The 19,384-nt window shown below is 49.4% G+C and overlaps 6 protein-coding genes across 6 annotated transcripts; 5 read left to right on the top strand and 1 right to left on the bottom strand.

Annotated features, from left to right (window-relative positions):
- Positions 1-1,613: 1,613 nt before the first annotated feature.
- Positions 1,614-7,361, top strand: BBBOND_0200470 (Ribosome-binding protein 1; the record flags this gene model as incomplete). The annotated part of the gene is made up of 1 exon (XM_012911622.1): positions 1,614-7,361. One exon carries the CDS (start codon positions 1,614-1,616, stop codon positions 7,359-7,361), a length of 5,748 nt encoding a protein of 1,915 aa, XP_012767076.1.
- Positions 7,362-9,750: 2,389 nt separating this feature from the next.
- BBBOND_0200460 (DNA REPLICATION LICENSING FACTOR MCM1 domain containing protein) lies at positions 9,751-13,327 on the top strand (the record flags this gene model as incomplete). The annotated part of the gene is made up of 3 exons (XM_012911621.1): positions 9,751-11,333; positions 11,567-11,793; positions 11,835-13,327. The coding sequence occupies 3 exons, from the start codon at positions 9,751-9,753 to the stop codon at positions 13,325-13,327; spliced, it is 3,303 nt and encodes a 1,100-aa protein (XP_012767075.1).
- Positions 13,328-13,772: 445 nt separating this feature from the next.
- On the top strand, positions 13,773-16,545 carry BBBOND_0200450 (hypothetical protein, conserved; the record flags this gene model as incomplete). The annotated part of the gene is made up of 9 exons (XM_012911620.1): positions 13,773-14,138; positions 14,183-14,407; positions 14,566-14,738; positions 14,782-15,094; positions 15,162-15,260; positions 15,482-15,575; positions 15,613-16,071; positions 16,112-16,220; positions 16,419-16,545. 9 exons carry the CDS (start codon positions 13,773-13,775, stop codon positions 16,543-16,545), a joined length of 1,965 nt encoding a protein of 654 aa, XP_012767074.1.
- Positions 16,546-16,583: 38 nt separating this feature from the next.
- On the top strand, positions 16,584-16,982 carry BBBOND_0200440 (Ribosomal_L37 domain containg protein,putative; the record flags this gene model as incomplete). The annotated part of the gene is made up of 1 exon (XM_012911619.1): positions 16,584-16,982. One exon carries the CDS (start codon positions 16,584-16,586, stop codon positions 16,980-16,982), a length of 399 nt encoding a protein of 132 aa, XP_012767073.1.
- A 118-nt stretch (positions 16,983-17,100) lies between these two features.
- On the bottom strand, positions 17,101-18,741 carry BBBOND_0200430 (translation elongation factor EF-1, subunit alpha protein, putative; the record flags this gene model as incomplete). The annotated part of the gene is made up of 1 exon (XM_012911618.1): positions 17,101-18,741. The coding sequence occupies one exon, from the start codon at positions 18,739-18,741 to the stop codon at positions 17,101-17,103; it is 1,641 nt and encodes a 546-aa protein (XP_012767072.1).
- A 270-nt stretch (positions 18,742-19,011) lies between these two features.
- Positions 19,012-19,338, top strand: BBBOND_0200420 (hypothetical protein; the record flags this gene model as incomplete). Its single annotated transcript, XM_012911617.1, has 1 exon — positions 19,012-19,338. One exon carries the CDS (start codon positions 19,012-19,014, stop codon positions 19,336-19,338), a length of 327 nt encoding a protein of 108 aa, XP_012767071.1.
- Positions 19,339-19,384: the final 46 nt, after the last annotated feature.

The following is a 19,384-nucleotide window of genomic DNA, read 5'->3' as shown; positions in this document are numbered from 1 at the left end:
TGGCAATGGATGTTGCCGTAACTCTCCAACGTGATTATGTGACATTGATGGCAACAGTAAAAAAATGAAAAACATATCAAGCAGGCAATGTAACTCATATAATCACTCATTAAGACATAAATGTGGTGATACTGATAAGAGGCGTTGACAAGTCGGTTGGTCCGTGATGCACTAAGTTGACTGCGCAGCAGTTACGGGTTGATATGCATGCCAGTGCTAGGATACCGTCCACATGCGTTACCTCTGTAGTTATCCAGTTGTGATAGCTTTATAAGAGCGATTTAACCGGCGGTGCTTTCGATGGCGATCACCTGGTTGCTAGCGTAAGGCCGATGGAGAAGGCGCAGTGGCATAAGTGTTCGCCGCTGAGGTGAGCAGTTTATGCTTGGTGCAGGTTGACGAAGGAAAAGGAGAAGATGAGTGATAAGTGTAGATGTGATAATGATTGTAACTTATTTGGTTGTATGTGTTGTCCCTCCTGTTGTGAAGGATGCACAACTATCAAGTGCCTTACTTGTGTCATCACAACTCAATGGCGCAATAACAAGTATCAATGTGCGCCTGAGACCTGTCAGGTCGTATGTAAAAGGAAGGACATTTGCAGTTGTAATTGTTGTAAAAATCAACGTCCACTCTCCTCCACCGCTGCTATGTCTTCCCCCGGCGCCGTATATTCCACCGGTCTGATCGCCCCCTTGATAGTATTCGTCATCCTCATCGTTACCGCCGTTTGCGTCATGACCATCTGCCGCATTCGGCCATTTCACAAGGTCCGCGATTTTTTTGCCCGCAACTTGAGCGGTTTGCGTAGCACTGTTTAATCAACTTCAAAATTTCAATTATCGCACATAGCTCATTGTATTGTGGACCGATAGTAGATTGTACGTCTAATGCATGATTATTAAATCTTTCATAATCGTACATTGTAGGTGCCCATCGAGACCTTTGCGAGATTTGTCGAGACAGCATACAATGGGCATTGGCAAAGTTAACGGGACTAACCAGCTTGACGGGTTAGACGTCATCTTCGGACGTCTGGGCACGCTCCGCATTTGCTTGCAAAAAATAGCGTGTCTCCACATCTGATCTCATTATCGCCTTTATGTCATTTGTTACCTTGATCATACCTCTACTCACTACCTTGGTGTTCACCTCTACCCCGACGACACAGAGCAGCCCATCTAACAGCAAATGCCTACCGCCTCACCTAACGTTTAACCAAATGTCTGTCTGTACTGCTCCATCAACATCCACAATCGTTGTTGACAACGCCCCTCTCCAATCATGCTCCACCCTCTCACTCCAGCGTGGCTGCCTTGCCTTGTCGCCTTCCCTCCTCAGGTGAGTGGTATGTCTATAGGATTCGTGTGATGGTTCATGGATTTAAGATGATGGTTTAGGTGTGTCATTGTCTCAGCATGATGCGTAGTGTTGCCACTCTGCGGTTCACTTCATAGCCCTTTCACCCAGCGCCCTTAGTTGTCTGCCATGCTGTATTAAGCAGTGTCACCTTAGAGGTATGATCATTCTAATGGTTCCCAGTCCACATAGTTCTGGAGGCTAGTCGTGGAATTTTGTGAGAGTTGATTAGTGGGTGATTGGAAGTAGGCAGTATGGCGGCTAAAGGTAATATCCCTGAGTTCCGCACTCTTAAGGAGTGTCTTCAGTTTCTGGAGTGGTTGAAAAATGATGGGGGAATGCAAGGTCAGGTCGCCAGTCGACTGGTACGCCTCCTAAAAAGCCGATATAAAGATGCGAAACAGAGTGACATTGAATCCGCACTGTCGCGATTTGTCGGCCACGTGTCTAACTTTCACAAGAAGTTGTGCACATTTCCACGTAGTTATTATAATGGTCATAACAGTGCTACGAGAGTTCTCAAATCTCTTCTTGCTTGCATCCCTAAATTCCTTGCCGTTATGTACTTTTTGCGGTATCAAGTAGACGATAAGTTCAGTGCAGTGGGAGGGGGTAAATGGGCAAACTTGTATCCTGGGTGGTTCCAATGGTTTAAAGTTAGAGGCGGGGAGCTGGATGCGTATCTTCATGATACATCAAACGAAAATAAATACGGTGTCATTCCTGGCGGTTTCGATACGTCAGAGGTGAAACGTGGTGGTGAATATGCCCAGGGGTTCCTTATGTCAGATGACCTTAAAAGTATTTGTGAAAAACACGGTCGTGGCTTCAACGTTTTCCTCGATGTTTTCGTCACTTCCGTGTTTGGCGATCACGGCAGCGATATTCCCAACGTTGCTAACGCTCTTCGCCTGGTGGAAGATTTTTGTAAAATATTCGAAGACACAGAAAACGAAAATGCATTTAGAATGGATTTGGAATCTAGGGGTAAATGTATAGATTGGCCAGATTTAAAAGGACATTGCGCTACGCTAAAAAAATCCCTTGGCAAAATTTACAAGGAAGGAGCCTTCTCATTCACAGGCTATGGGAGGGAATATACATATCTTAACAAAAACAACATCGATAGGAAGATGGCTAAGTGGCTAAAAAAACATTTACATGATGTGAGATCGAAATTGAGCAGAATAGTTTCCCAGCCGGACGTCAATAAGTTTGCCACTACATCTCTTTTCCCCTACGGATTCACATTTTATGACAACGATTTCAAAAACAAGGGGAATCCTTATCCGTCTTTGAGAGGTGATTGGGACGCTGCAATCCGTGAGCTTATGAGACATAATGATGGTTTGGAGAAGTTGAAAACAATTTTGGATGGAAATGAGTGTTTAAATAGAAAAAAGGATAAGAAGCCTGAGTCTAAGCTTAAGCCTGGGACTCAGTCTGAACCTGAACCTGAGCCTGAACCGGAGCCTGAGCTTGAGTCTTCATCCGAGTCTGAGGATGATCTTGATTCCGAATCTGAAGATGAGAATTCTTCTGAACCTACAAACGAGATTACTAGAATTGAGGCCGCGAAGCCTGTGGTCACCAAAGCCGAGGATGCTAAAGCTGAGACTCGGATGCTTTCTGCAACGCAGGGCAAGAAATCTGAGGGAGCGCAGAACCAGGGCAAGAAAGCGGAGGGAGCACAGAACCAGGGCAAGAAAGCGGAGGGAGCACAGAACCAGGGCAAGAAAGCGGAGGGAGGGCAAAATCAAAATGGTCAGAGTGAAGGAACAGCGCCAAGTAAGGAAGTCGGAAAAACATCTGAAGCTCATACTTCCACTGCTAAAGAAGATTTAGGCCCGCCGGGGAGTAAAGGTGATCAAGGTTCGCAAGGGTCTAGTGATCCACTGTCTCAGGCGGATTCTACCGCTACTAACAGGGCGCCTAGTATGTCGGACTCAACTGCTGATAGACACGGCGGTGGAGGTTTAGGAGGGGATGGGACGGAGAATCGACAAGGACCCCAGGCGGAGAAGACCACGTCTCCAGTTCCACAGTGTTCTAACGGTAAGATATCATCGTCGTATCTTGGTGGAGGTAATATATGTTTCTCTATGTCCGACATTACAGATGAAAACATTTGGGATGCCCAAAGGCAAGGAATGCTGGAAAACGAATATAAGGCTCTACAAGAGCAACAATTACAACGGCAATCTCGTGCTCATCGGTTGAAGCATTTTCCTCAGCTCAGTCGACCCGATCCAAGTCCTTACCCTCAGAGTACAGGTCTCCGTTATGATAATGAGCGTCAGTCCATTGACTTTCGAAGAAATGTCGGACAGGGGGAAGACGGTATTCAGAGTGATATATACGCAGATGGCGTAGCTATGGACGAAACATATTTCGATCCACAACTTACGCATAACAATGCCGACAAAATTCGTCTTGACGGTAGTGAGAAATTAGACCATTCAGGTCTCAAACGTCAACTGGACGAGGAGCAAAGACGTCAAGATGCGGAGGATCAATGGGGAAAATACTATAAACGTCGAGATGAAGTGCGGGCGGAAATGCAGAAGCAAGGTGAAGTTATTAAAAGGTACGAAACGGAGGCAGAAAACAAATATAAGTCGGAGGCAAGAACGCAAGAAATCATTGAACGTATCCGAAAACAGAATGATAAGAAAATGGAGGCAGCCCAGAACCTCGACAAAAAGTACGAACAAACAACACAAGAAATCTGGAAAACTCAACTGCAGAGAAACGTTGAACATATAATAAACAGTATAGACGATCCAGACGCCCAAAACAGATTACAACAAAAACGTTTGCGGCAGCAAAAGATATCAGAGCATCAAACCATTAGTGCATATCCCCCAACATCTACTCCCTCCACCCTTCCAAGTCAGCCCAGCCGTCCTGATCCCGGACTTACCCCTCAGCCTACCGGTGGCCGTAATAGTAATGGACGTGGTTACTATGAATTAGGAGAGTGGCGACCAAGACATGAGGTTAGTAGTGCTACAAATATGTTGCCTTCCGATTTCATTGCATTTGCCATCCCGGACACGTCTTCTAAGCAGCTAGAAGAGGAAAAACAAAAAAGGGCGAAATCCGATAAACAACGTTTAAAATTGAAAAGGCGAACGGAGGAAATGAAATTTTCAGATAAACAACACGACGCATGGCAAAAAGAGGTTGTCAAACTAGGAGAGGCCAACAAAAAATGGAAACGGCAACAGAAAGATGTCGAACGTTTAGAGCAGTTGTATAATTATGGAAAACGGCAGCAGGAGAAAAGGAAGGCAAAAGAGACAAAAATGGAAAACTTGTTAGGATGGGCGGAAGAACAAAACAAAATGAATGAAGAAGCGGAACGTAAGAACCAGGAGGCCTATGAGGAACGTCAACGTCAACTGCAGCAGTTACAGAGTGACTATGCACCGCTGCTTAGCGGCACTCCAGTTGCAGATTTGCGTGATTTCATCCCGGATGGCGAAGCTGTGCCGGATGAATCCTATAGAGAAATGCAGAAAGAAGAAGAGCGCAGGGCAGTAGAACACAAAGCCTATGAAAATTCATTTCATTTACAACATGCGCAGGGCCGTGATCGGCTTAATACATTTTTACTTGAAAATAATGAAAGGATCGAACCCAATTTGGCGTCAATTGATGGTGTTCCGCAAGCAGTTGTAGAATCGCAAACGAATGACATACGTAGGATTATTGATATGGATTTTGCAGTTCACATGTCGGAAGGTCTGGATGGTGGAGAGATTAAAGATGAATCTCAAAATACAGGAGAACAGGAACATCAGCGAAATGTACAATTAGCGGAGTACGACAAGACGGTCGAGTTACAACGGGATATGCAACAGCAGTGGGAGAAATACTCTCAAGATCAAAGTATAAAAACCAAACGATTACAGCAGGAGCACATACAAGAGGTACAAAGGACTCTTGATGCAATAAAGCATTTCAAAGATGTAGAATACCAAAAACAACGAGCGGCCGCCGAATCCTTAAGTGGTCAACCGATTATTTCCAAGAGTATTTCTAGTCTCCCTAAAATGCCAAATTATGCGAATAAACCCACATTTTCGATGGCCACTGGAGCACCCATTCGCAATCCAAATCCACATAGTATTTCTATTCCTACGGCTATGTTTCTCGCTGAGCCACAACCAACAAGGGGATTATATATCGACGTCCCAGACCGCCCTCCACCCAAATTCGATGACCCCGAGTTCTTCATCGAAGTCGCCAAACATACATTGCCAGACAACCACCTCGACTTCGATTTGGATTTTGACGATGACTCAACCCATATTAGAAATGACACACCGCCTGACCTCGTAGATCCATCATTTCCTGCAATCTCATTCAATATACCTCCTCCAGGCCCAGAGCAGTATCTACCTCCGAGCGAGAATCCCAAAATTAATACAGTCGAATTTAAAGACACCTGCGCTCCCGCCTGGATAACCCATAAAATCACCCCTAGCTCCCCCTACATCCCCGAGACGGAGCTGTTCCCATCGCAGGCACCGCGCACAGTCCGGGACATGCTTCAGTGGCTGGCGGGGCTTCAAAACAGAAAACATCATGACACTCTGGAGAAATGTATTGAGAAGGCATTTACTGCCCCGCATAGTGACGCTTCACAGCTTGCACTTTCCGTCAACCACGCCAACATCAGGCCCACAGATGTATTCGACATACTCCAACTTACTGCCATGTTTGCCCGTTCAGTCCTCGCCGCCATTGCACCCAACTGGAAAGCAAGTGTGTCATTGAAAACCGTGAAGCCTAAGTCATCCGAGGAGCCTGATTGCTGCGCCCTCCTCTGCCAGCTGCGTGACTACGCCTACGCCTGCCACTACCAGTTGCAATTCCTGAAGGCGCAGTGTTCACGAGGAAAAATCCATGGTGGGTGGCAAGATTGTAAGTACGGCAGTGACATCACTGCTTCCAAGTCCCCCCTCCAGGCGTTCCTGACCGACAACTGGGACTCCGACTTCGAGACTCACCCCTTCGACCCGTGCAACCCCTGCCTCAAGAGCCGCGTCAGGATGGGATTCAGGAAGGATGATTTACCTGAGGAATCGGAAAATGGCATCACCCTTTCCTCCATCCTCACTCCCAGCTGCGGCGGTGAGGACCCCTTGCTGACACTGTGCTCCTACCTCAACTGCATCACCAGGCGGACGCCGCGCACCACCGGGGAGCTTGTGTCCTTCTTCCATAATTTCGGGAATGAGCTGTACGGGTATGCTTCAGAGTCCTTGTCTTCACTCGGCAATTCACTTTCCACTCCACATGACCACTGCCCTGACTGGGACCATCTCAAGAACTCGGACCTCCAAGCTGTCAGTGGCATCCGGGGCTCCGAGTCTCTCAAGTCCAACTCCAACCACGACAACGAGCATCCCCGTACCCTGTCCACTCTGGTTGGCTGCGGTAGTGACTCTGCCACTTGTCATCCACGTTGCTCGCCCATCACCTACCGGGCCTACGCCCTGTACTCCCAGAGCTTCGCCCACACCTACCTCAGCTGGGCGGTGTACCTGCCGGACAGGCTGTGGGAGTCACTTCAAAAGCTGCACTATGATCTCAAGAAGCACGTTAGTATCAAGTGTTCATCCCTCCACCTGTGTTCCACTGCGCCGCCCCTCCTCTACACTCACGGGTTCACGCCACCGGAGGTGGGATTACAGCCGCCATTCACATGTCAACAGATCATCTCTAAGCTGGAAGAAATCGTCAACGGCAAGCCTATCGCATCACTCATGACCGCCATGGACGCTTTCCTCTACGGCATCCGGGAGCCATTCATCTTCACTCTCGTGTCATTGTGTTACGCACCGCTACGCTACTTCGTATGCGTATTCCTCGGGCTCATCAATACGCTTCACATATGTGGTTGCAATCATTTCACAAATTCGTCGCCCACTCGCTGCCTGCTACGGCCTGCTGGCGACGCTGGAGTGTTCACGACGTTGCAGATGCCATGATCAAATGTTAGAAACAGCGTAGCACACCTTGCTACAACAACAAGATAACGTAGCACAATGTGTTAACTAGCATTGTAGTGGGCTATCTGTTAGTTATGTTCGCATCCTATAATCTTGCCACTGATCTGTCAAGCATGAAAAATAAATACCCATGTTAGCGTCTCACACGCGTCACTCCATGAGATACGCTTGTGTATCTGTTTGGCAAATGTACCGGATGCAAGTGCGCTGATGTGTAGGTAGCAAACGCCTGGAGGCGTGTGTACATGATAGATTCTGCGAACTTTCTCGACTTTACCACATCCGTACAGCGTAGTACTAATGGAGATAAATATGAGAACAACGCCAACTTATTCGGAAATTCCTTATTTAGTGTCGGATCCACTATTGTTTAGTCCCTCACGGTGGAGCACGCAGACGTGCGTATATATGTAGGCCAGCAAAGCTAAGCGCGACCACAGTTTACCGTTCCATGAAACATATAAATATATATCGTAATATAAAAAACAATTAAACCCGTAGCTCGTTGCTATGGGCAGAATGCGTAGTCGATCCCTTTTGCCCACTACACAGCGCACTCACAGCATTTTATCGCAATCTGAAGCGTAGGCTGCACATATATTCGTTTACCAAAAGTAATTAAAGGATAATATCGCAGCATAACATTAGAAGCGGTGAGGAATGTTATCGCTAGCCGCCACTCGGGCATCCGGGCACGTTGCTAATTATTGTTCAGGTTTTTTTTGTTCTGAGAGCTGTGGTGAAAGATGAATGCAAATGAATATGCGCCTTACCTAGTTGTATTTGGTTTCCTTCTAATTGTGATTGCCATTAACGTTATAGGTGTCATGATCAGCTATGAAATATGGCCTTTCGACAAAGTTCTTGACTACACCAGGAGCCTCCGGGACACATATCATCTTTACTATCGCAAAACATCGTAAAAACACAATAGTTCCACCTAAACCACGTGGCAGTCTGATATCGCAACTACTATTTTAGGTCAATGTAGTAGAATCCTGTGATTAGGCAGCTTGTACGCATCGGGAGTGTCCGCCACGCAACATCAAAGCGGATGGCAGACTCGGTTGTTGCATTAATAGCGTAGGCGTACTGAAAATTGGTCTTCTACCGTTTCCTAAACCCGTTACAAATCAACAGTATATCTCGTCCTAATCCTTTTTGGATATTTAAGAGCGTCTTAAGACATTGCAGACGACTTAACGTAGTGATTCGGGTATTATCTGCAATATAAGATATATTAAAATTTCTCGACGCGGTCTAGTCGTTCTATAGTCACATAAAACATGATGCATGTAGACAGACTGGATTCCACAGTTCCATCCTCACAACAGATTCAATTTGAGGGAGTCGCATCACGAGATATGAATTCAGATAGCAGCGTACATTACGTATGGCCGCATTATATGATTTCACGTGGAATGAGTTGCCTCATGCAAAACACACATCAGGCACAATTATGTCGTCGCGTCCACTTAATTACATGGTGTATAATGCACCCAACGACGCAATTGAAATTCACCAATATGCGAAAATAGAAGCGACATAGCAAGGTAATCTAAATTACAATTCATCACCTAAACAATCACACTGTAACCTTTCGTGCAGCGAACACACCACTGGAATGCGGCAACAAGTGTCTGAGTGTGCCGCTGAATACCTCTAAATTCCATAAAACAAATTATTAAGCAATAAAAATCAGCTGATATAGATGGTAAAAACATATCACACCTTCCTATGCAAGAAGGTATAACGTTGTACATAGCGTGAACACACAATATTCATGGATTGCGTTTTTATAAGACAAAACTTCCGAATCTCTGTGTATTCTTTGGCACATCTGGAATTAGTAATATGTACATCTGTCTATTTCACCATTACACATGCCGATGCGACACACACCGGTGTAACTTTTCGCTGATTGAACAAAACACGTAGGCGTACGAATTATTTCAACCAATCGCCAAATGATCATTTGCTTCATGTCACACACACAAGCAAAAGAATTTTGGATGCAAATTTTTATGCGCAGTCATTTAGAGGTTACACACTGATTTCGTTGGGGGAGCGTGGCTAGGCTGCGGCTGTGCTGGCGTGTAAACGGGCTACGGCAATTCAGCAATGTGACACATATAACTGATTACGATGTGCGTCCTATTCAATTAGCATGTGAAGTTTGTTCTGCAGTTTTGATTAACTCTATGTAGTCGTTTGACGCGGCATTTTCATGTTGTAATTGTTGCCGCTATCACCCTATCGATATTTGTGAAACTCGCTACATATACTTATCGGATACACGTATTACCAGGAGCTTCGGTTAAATAACTAAAATTCTGTTGTTTTAGGGAAGAGATCACGCATTGGTGTGATGAGCAAAATCACCGCGCCACGCGAATCTTTTCCGAAGCAGAATACATATCGACGTGATGCTTCCGGTCGGCAGCAATCCGCTGTTGATGCGGTGGTCGAGCAGCTATATTTTCCGGGGCTGTTCCTACCACCGCTTGGATACAGGGAAGACACAGCGTCGAAAAAGGGGGGGCGTATATGCGACATAGTGGCCTCTCCGGTTTCTTATTACGTGAATGGATTCATCCAATATATCGTGAGCGATGACGATTTGCTGTCGCAGTATCTCGATATGCTATGCGTCAATAAATATGAGGATCCTTCGTTGTTAAAAAAATTAGCACCTTGCACCGACTACGCAGTGACTACTCATCACTACGACTTACAGTCATCAGCAAGCTTTTATAACGATGGGAAGGATATTAAATCTTCCCAATTCTTGTCATCTGGGTCACCGTCTCGGTGTGACCCCAATGCCACCACTCCCCGCACTTCATATCTATGCGGGAATCCACCCGGTGGAACAGTAAATGGTTCTACCCCTGAGGTCGCAGCGTATCGGGACTCTGAATGTGCCGGTAATTTTGCGACCAATGACATCATCAAGACGGAACCCGTGTATGAAGCCACTACCGACGGTCGTGCAGATCAGAATTCTGAAACTTGTACGCCTAAAAGGATCCCCCCACCAGCTGGCTATTCGCAGGGTACAAACTCGCGTGCGTCGGTAGGTGGGTCTGCCGATAACTCGCGCTACACGATATCCAAGCACTATCGCAGCGTTTTCATCGATGTGATGAAGCTTATCGTTGATGCTCCTGCATTGGGTTCGGACCTGATGACTGCGCCTGACGTGCTATTGCGTTTGTTGGACTTGCGCATTCTGCCGCTGCTTTACGAATTGTTAGAGAAGCTGATTGAGGAGGGCTGCCACCCCGACCCAGTTGCCATTGTGGAAACCTTCCATGAAAAATACGATATCGAGTCCTTGTGCAAGGATTCACAATCCGTCTCGAAGTATTTAGATCGCACGTTGAATGACTTGCACTGCAAGAACACTCTCGAATTACCCGAGACAAAACGTATTTCGAAGAATCTCCAGTTCACAACTCGGTTGCGTAACATCCCGCCAATCGCGTCCGTGTGGAAGAACAGGGTAGACCATATAAGGGAAGAGGATGTGGGAGGCCTGGTGACATTGGTATGTACTGTGACCAGGGTGGGCATCATTTCCGTCCTCGATGAGGAACGGGAGTACAGGTGCGTACGTTGCCACCAAAGCGTCTTGGCTCGAGCGGTTCCTGAGCTTCACTATTTCATTGTAGCTCCATCCAAATGCCCGCACTATTTGGAAACAACGAAAGGAGCGTTCCGGCCGAGGTGTTTCGGGGACACTTTTGTCCAGGGCGTTGCCGTAAAGCGAGCTGACCTGCAGGAGATACGATGCCAATCTATATCAGAGGATTCACGGATAAACTCCATTGGTGTCGCCATACCGGTGGTATTACGGCGCGATATCACTGGAACATGCGTGCCCGGCGACACCATCCACCTGATAGGCATGGTTAAACGTCGCTGGAGAACCCTCCGCAGCGGAAGGAAGTAAGTTGTGCATCCGAATTGTTAGCAAGCGTCCGTGTAATAACCCACTATGTGCCACTGTTATCATACGTTGTTTGCGGATATGCATCAAACGAATAATTAAGGTATAACGCATTTCAATACTCGATTTGTAAACATTTTGTTTCTTCACGTTTGCACTTTGCGTCCTTCCAGCTGCTTGATGTTTTAACAATTGTCTACACGTCATATACGGCAATCTAAAATTCATTCAGGTGTGTGTCCCAGATATTTGTGGATGCCCTCAACCTAGACGTGATCAATTTGCACAAGCCTCCGCCACTGAACCCTATTACAACGATTGAGGACAGCATATATTCACCATTCTGGGCGAAGTATCGTAAAGACGAAGTTGCGGGCAGGAACATCCTGCTCAAGTCGATTTGCACCACCATGGCGGGCGTGGATAACGCAAAGTTGGGCCTCTTGCTTACCGTGATAGGTACGTGCAAACATTACCACCCGACCTTCATCGTTATTCAGGAGGGTTCCCCGTCCATACAACACCATTTGAAGAGGAAACGCATGTTAATCGCTGGGCCAAGTTTTCCGGAGACCGTTCCTTTGGGGATACATCTCCTCAAAGGACATCTCCGGGCCTTTCCCCCACCTACGATTCTAAAGCAACGCGGCTAAATCGCACGCAGTGTCACATCCTGTTCTTGGGTCACCCTGGTACCGGAAAGTCGCAGTTCTTGAGATTTGCGAAGAGCCTTGTGGACCGCCACGTTTCCGTCTCTGGCACGCACTGTACATCAGCCGGTCTCACTTGCACTGTGGTGCGCGACTGCGGCCATACCATGCTTGCCGCTGGTGCACTGGTGCTCGCTGATGGTGGACTGTGCTGCGTCGACGAGTTTTCGCTCATCCACCCTGACGACAAGGCGTGCCTGCACGAGGCCATGGAACAGCAGGTGATATCGGTGGCCAAAGTTGGCATAAAGTGTTCCCTCAACTGTCGGTGCAGTGTCATCGCTGCGTCAAACTTTAAAATGCAGATGATTCGGAGGTATGTGAACAGAGATGACTCACAGGGTGGGACGCATTCTAGTCATCCGCTGCTCTCCGTAGATGTACCCATTCCTTTGTTATCCAGGTTTGATTTGGTAATGGTGTTCACTGAAAATCCATTGAACGACTCTGAATTGGTTGACTTCTTGTTGGACACTTGTGAGGCCCCGATCCGCGATGCTAAGTCGAGGGCGCTTCGTAGTTTGAAGGGTACCGCGAGCGTCCCAGGCGACTCATCGACGTGCGGTGACTATGACTGTGAAATGGTCGACGATTTTGATGAGGAAGATATATCGGAAGAGGAGACCGATGAGGCCGACATGGCCACCGATGGAACACAGCCGCGAGCCGGGTCTCAGCGCAACCTTCGCAAAGACGTGAAGTTGGAAGAAACCGACGGAGAGCGGCCTTTCAATTGGAATGCGAACGGTGCGATGAAGGAATACATTGAGTACATTCGGGCCCACCTGTTCCCCACCCTGACGGTGGCCGCTAGAAGGGTCATCCACGCCTACTATGTGGTGTCGCGCCAGCAGGCTTTGGACAGCGGCTCGCACGGCGGTCCTACGATCCGTACTGTGGAGAGTCTGCTCCGTCTGTCGCAGGCGCACGCTCGGCTAATGTTCAGGGATCATGTGTCCATCTTCGACGCCGTATCCGCGATATGGATCGGCGAGTTTGGGTTGCATGGATACAAGGTGGGGGCTTACAGCGGCCAGGAGCAGCTTGTTGAACGCGAGGGCCTGTTTGAGGACATAGGCGCCCTGCTGGATCTGTTTGGTCGACAGCAGGGCTCGTCTGGTTCACCTAACGACTTCAAGATGGGTAACGGCATCGTGTCCATGGAAATGTATAACTTTTTCGAGAAGATTCTGCTAGAAAGGCTGGGATTGACCAACGTAGCCAATGAAGCCGAAGTTAAGTCAGAAGCCAATTACGACTCCGACTACGACACGGCTTGGTGACTGCTCTTTCAACTCTCGGTTTGCACATGCCAGTCGACAAAGAAGCTTATTCCACCACTCTACGCCCATTTTGACGCACAAGTTGAGATGGCGCAAAGGTGTTTAAGTGGAAGGCGGGAATCGCCTTTATTCCGCTCCAGGTATGCGCCGCACTGACTGGGTACGGCGCATCCTTCATTGCTGCATCGGCAATTTCTCGGAATTAATCCAGCAACTTGTTGCCCTAATGTTGGCACTGTAAATATTAAATGTGTACGTGGTGTGTAGCATCCTCTCGACGGAAGGCACTTTGGCGGGAGGATTCCTTCATTATCCTAACTATATCTGGATTCAGGGTTAAATTACACCCACTTATGGTAGCACCGTCACTTAGAGCAACTAATTGCTTATCGGTCTTAGTGCTAGCATCGTTTGATGTCTATAAGTGATACCGTGCACATGTGCCATGGCGTTCACGTTTTTCCTGGAAAGACAGATACCGCTTCTGCTCGCAGAAGCATGCCGTACGTGGAAATGTACAGGTGTATCGTTTCCCGCCAGGACCGTTGGCACCTCGGCAACTCATCGACGGCTTACCACTTCTGCCTTCAAGACGTCGCAGCCTGCTCCGCCATCCCCGAGTGATGACAGGTACATCCAGCTCCAAAGCACGGACGATGTCGGTAAGGTAACGCGTACTCAGTCGGTGGTGGATATAACGGACGACAACGCTGACGTCAGCGGCCGGGTGTTGAGTCAGAAGGAATTTTTGGAAGCCAAGCGAACACGTTTTGTCACTAAAGAGGAATACGACCAATTAAAACCACACGAGGTATGTCAACCACGTCTATTTATGCGTGATTAACCCGTTGTCAGGTGCGAAAGCATGTGAAGGCTACCATGAAGCCCGCCGACCTGGAGGCGAAATACGGAAAGAAGCGGGCAAAAAAAATGATAAAGCGTCAAATGCTGGCCGAACACGGCAAAGTAACCTGGAATCCACGCGAACCAGTTGCGGAGTCGCACATCAAAGAATTCAGCGTGGACGACATCGACATTGAGCGCAGGCCGCGGGTAGAACAGTTCCATTTTTTGAATAAGGTAAGTCAAACCTACTTTTCCGTTTTAAAGACTTCCGCTATGTATGGCTATTTAATATGTTAGGCAAAGTCCATCGTAAACCCTTCGTTACCTGAATGCTTTGTGTAACGCCTTTGTCCAAACGGCGCATTCGGAAAGTATGCTTTATCGTTGCGCAGTCCATTTACGACATGACCGAGGAGGAATTCTACAGCTCATTCTTTCGTGACCGTGAGAGAAAATTCGACGGCATGGGCAGCAAACTTCGGAACCTGGAAGCGCAGTTGCTCAAAGAGCAGCAGGAAGCGCTACGCGACTCTCCGAAGACTCGGATCGCGCCCAAGGCATACTGGTATGTCATCACGATTATCATAGTGCGACATATATGTCTACAGGATGAAACCTAACTATGTGTCCCCAACCCCGGACGAGGTGGCCGCATTGAATTCACTGGATCTGCGTTTTGTCATGATGAATGAAGCCCGCAAATCCATTGCCACATGCAACATCGATGATAAGGTGTGGGAGGCATTTTTGACGCGGGTTAACACCATTGCCGCTAACGTCTGCATCCGGTCCTTGCTGCGCTTTCTCCAAATCGTCTCGAAGGTCCAACTCACCCCGACGGATCACGTGCGTGCCTTGGTCGACCACATCCATCGGCGCCGAGCAGAGATGAAACCCAAGCATTACGTCTTTCTGTTCCAGGTATGCTTTGCTCCATCTACGCTAGTGCACTGCTGCTTATATATGAATCAGCATTAATTACGAGTAGGCATTGGGCAGGCTGCGGCTGCGTGATCAGCGGCTGTACGACGACCTATACGAGATGGTGCTGTGCTGGCCCGTGCTGCGTAACAATTTCTTGGTAAAGGTACGTTACGCTCTTTTAGTCGACGTGAAACAAGTTACTGTGCCCGCTATAGGTATTGTTATTGTGTGACCATCCGTACCCTCATGTCTGACCCAATTACATCGCTGCGGATAAGACCTGAGTGCGGTGGCTACTTTAGGTTCTGTGGCACAGTGAATATGCCACTACTCACGAGATGACGTACACTTCTGCACATTTATACATATTACACGACTATTCAGGCTGCCAATTCGCTCGCGAAGCTTGGGGTTTGCGACTCGTTGCTGCTGCAGCCTCTGCGTGATGTAATGGCGAAGCGCATCGAGCATTTTTCAGGTATGCTTGCCCTCTATTATACATCACACACCTTCAGCAACCGACTGCACACGTATGAAGGCCATAACTGTACTCGAAATGTTCGGCGATGACATGATTCTGTCATTCCTGGAGAAATGCGAGTACCACCGGCAACACTTCCGCCACTACACGCGCCACCTGGAGGTTATCGAGTTGTACATTCGTCTGTTCAAAGCGGAAGTATATGCCCGTATGGATGACGCCACTAAACAGTTTCTCATCGACGTTCGGCAGCAGACGTTGGCCAAGAAGCTGGCCGATGCCACGTTGGCACCTATCGCGGCTGATGAGCCCAATGCAGCCATAGCAGATGAAGGAGAAGACGACCATTCGGATCAAGATGTGCCCGGCTTGCGCGACTCAGCTGCTGATGACTCCGGTACTACCACAAAGACCTTCCACTGCCCGTACCACGAGGACGTGAGCAGGGTGCTTACGCTCATCGGCGTGCCTCATCGCAACTACATGAAGGCTGGTATGTGCTTTGGAGTGTGTCCGTATCATATGTCACCCAGGACCTTTCATTCTGGACGTTTACGAGCCTAAGTCTAACACCGTCATCGAGATAAATACCGAGCACCAATACTACCACGGCACTACACACCTCACTGCTATGGCTCGCAGGTAAGTTCTAGCTTCATGTATAAGGCGCATGTGCCCACCATAAAGCATTGTTTTTGGCAAATCCGTAGTGCCCGGCAAGCGCCGCGTGCCCTGTCTGGATTCCTATGCCGTATTGTGCTTAGTGGATTTTCACGGGTGTCTGATACCGCTTGCTCATTTTTCAAGCCAATGTGTGCATTATCGTTAACTGTGCCATAGGCGCCACGAGCTGATCGCGGGCATGGGCTTCCGTCTGCTACACATCCCGTACCGGTGGTGGCGGCAATTGCACGGTGACGAGGCGAAGGCGTCGGCGCTGCAGGAGCATCTCTGCCTGGTCTCGTGATGTCCTTATTACGCCGCATTGCGGGCCTGGCGTGCCCAATGCCGGTGCTGCAGCGGCAGGTTCACACTGGGTGTGTCCGCTACGCGCCTAAGCAGAAGGGGAAGAAGGGCGCCGCAGACACGCAGCGCGTGACCGCCGCGTCGACAGACAGCGCAGGCGACGAGCACCTGTTCAACATTTACGCCGGTATTCCGGAGGACCACGTGATGCTGCCGGACGAGGCGTACCCATCGTGGCTGTGGCAGCTGGACAAGCCGGACAAGACGTACGGCGAGCTGCTGCAGATGTTCGTGTACGGGAAGGGCATCGAGGACGCGCAGATGCGCGACTACAACCGTTTCCGGCGGCTGCACAACCGCCACCTCATCAAGCTGAACAACATCCGCCTGCAGAAGGCGCGCAAGTTCCAGATCAAGGGCCACCTGTGGGACAACTGAGCGCGCTCCGCCCGTGCGTATGCCAAAGCGCGCCTTGTGACCCAGTATCGCAACCTCACGGCGCTGATGCCGCATAATGTAGTTACTCTATCAGTGAGTTATCACGTTTGGTTTTCGCTCATTCCGTGTTGAGGAGTTTGAGCACCTTGCCCACGGCGATAGTCTTGTCCTCGTCGCGCACGGTGAACCTGCCCAGCTGTTGGCACGTGTCGAAGACTTCGAGGCAGATGGGCGACGAGACCTTGAGGTGGGCGGTGACGAGGGTGTTGTTCTTCACGAAGGTGGGGTTGAGCTTCTTCTTCTTGGTCACCTTGTCGGTGGTCTCGAGCAGCTTGTGGAACTGCATCTCCACGACGACACTATGCGCGTGCATGACGCAGAAGTACCCCGAGGTGATGAGCGGCCTGTGCTCGAGGAGGTCGATGATTTGCACCATGGCAATGAACTCGGTGACCACGGGGCACGGCCTGTCGACGTCACAGACGATGGCGCCCTTGCTGATCTGGTCCTCGTCAAGTCCGACGATGCGCAGCCTGATGTTTTCACCCGGCTTGGCGTAGGCGAACTCTTCTTCGTCGAACAGCACGTTTTGCACCTTAACCTTGACCTTATGGGGCATGACAATGCACGTTTGACCTGAGGTGACGGTACCGGACTCCACCTTGCCCATGCAAATGACACCGTTGTCCCTGTAGGCGCCGGTGACGGGGATACGGAGCGCGGCCTTGTCGTCGAAAACTGCCGTGTCTATGCCGTCGAGGAGCTGGAACAGGGTCGGCATGGTCTGTGGGTACCAGGAGGCCTTGGGGCAGTACCCTTTGTACGAGGGGTCTGAGACGTGGTGCATGAGGTTCTGGCCGACGAGACCCGATATCGGCAGGAAGTTGAGGTTACGGCCCTCGACAAACCCGCAGGTTTTGAGGAAAGGACGAAGCTTCTGGACCACTTCGTTGTACCTGGCCTCGGACCAGTCGCAGGTGTGGTCGTCCATCTTGTTGACGGCCACAATGAGGTGGCTCACTCCGAGAGTCTTGGCCAGCAACGTGTGCTCGCGTGTCTGCCCTCCACGGTCGAACCCGGTTTCGAACTCACCCTTACGGGCGGACAGGATGAGGACACCGCAGTCCGCCTGTGTGGCGCCCGAGATCATGTTTGGCACGTAGTTCTTGTGGCCGGGTGCATCCAGAATCGTGAACCTTTTGTTGGCGGTTTCGATACGGGCCTGCCCCACTTCCACGGTTTTTCCTTTCTGGCGCTCCTCCTCGTTGGTGTCCATAATGAAGGCAAGGAACCAGCTCTCACGGTTCCTGTCCTTGGCCTCGCGCTCATACTTTTCGATGGTGCGCTCGTCCACGTATCCGGTGAGGTAGAGGATGTTACCACAGGTGGTCGACTTGCCGGCGTCGATGTGTCCGATGAAGACGATGTTGAGGTGCTGCCTCGGGTCTGGCGGGGGTACTCCCGAGTCGGTCGGACCTCCCTTCTTCTTCGTCGACAACTCCTTCGCTTCCGTTGGTGGTGCTGGCTTCTCCTCCGCCACTTCTGCGATTACGGCTTCCGTTTCCTCGGGGGCTGGCTCCCCTTCGTTGACGTTGAGAGTCTCCAACTTTTCCGTCACCTCCTTCTCCATCTCCTGCTCCTTTTCCTTCTCCTCCTGCTGGTCGTAGTTGTACCAGGATCCGCTGGGCGTGAATTCCGCGGCATTGACATTGAAGGTGAAGGTCGACTTGGGGGCGTGGTTAATGCCGCCGTCAGCCATCTTGAGAGCTTGCTAACAATCTGCGTTCAATTACACCCTCGACTATATACAAAGCTCATTTACACGTTGTGCAGAAAGGCCATATCGATAGATATCACTAATGTCAAAAGGCGCATTAGCTGGTCACAGGCGACACCGCGTCTGCGTTAGACACCGGCACAATCGCATGAATTTGACATGACCTTGCACACACGCTACCTAACGCCGTCATACAGTGCACCGCAACAACGCTAATTTCGTTTCGAATGTTGCAAGCGCCCACAAGTCAGCATGGTCCCTGTAGACAGAGAACGCCTGTCGGTTACACGCGCCCAAACCAGCCTCCACAAAACCACAAAAATGGGTTACGAAAATCGAGGTAATGCAGCTGGCTATTTGGAAGCGCATCGTGCCACTTACGCCGTGGCCATCAGACTCAGCTGTTGCGGCGCAACCACGTCTAAAACGCCCCCAAAACAAACTCAGATGGAAACTTACATAATAAAAGCAACGTTCTTGTGGCTGTCCCTGATGTTGAAGACTTTCTGTCTACTGGTTAAGTGTCGGATGGGCCACGGCGTTGGGATGCCGGGGGCGGGGCGCTTTGCAGAACGGTAGCGATCGCCGTCACTCAAATAATGTCACTGGACGTTACAGCAAAACT

This window comes from Babesia bigemina (genome assembly GCF_000981445.1).
Source record: "Babesia bigemina genome assembly Bbig001, chromosome : II".
In the NCBI taxonomy this organism is placed as follows: Eukaryota; Apicomplexa; class Aconoidasida; order Piroplasmida; family Babesiidae; genus Babesia; species Babesia bigemina.
The sequence above is the reverse complement of the archived record's forward strand: the minus strand, read 5'-3'. Positions and strand labels throughout refer to the sequence as shown.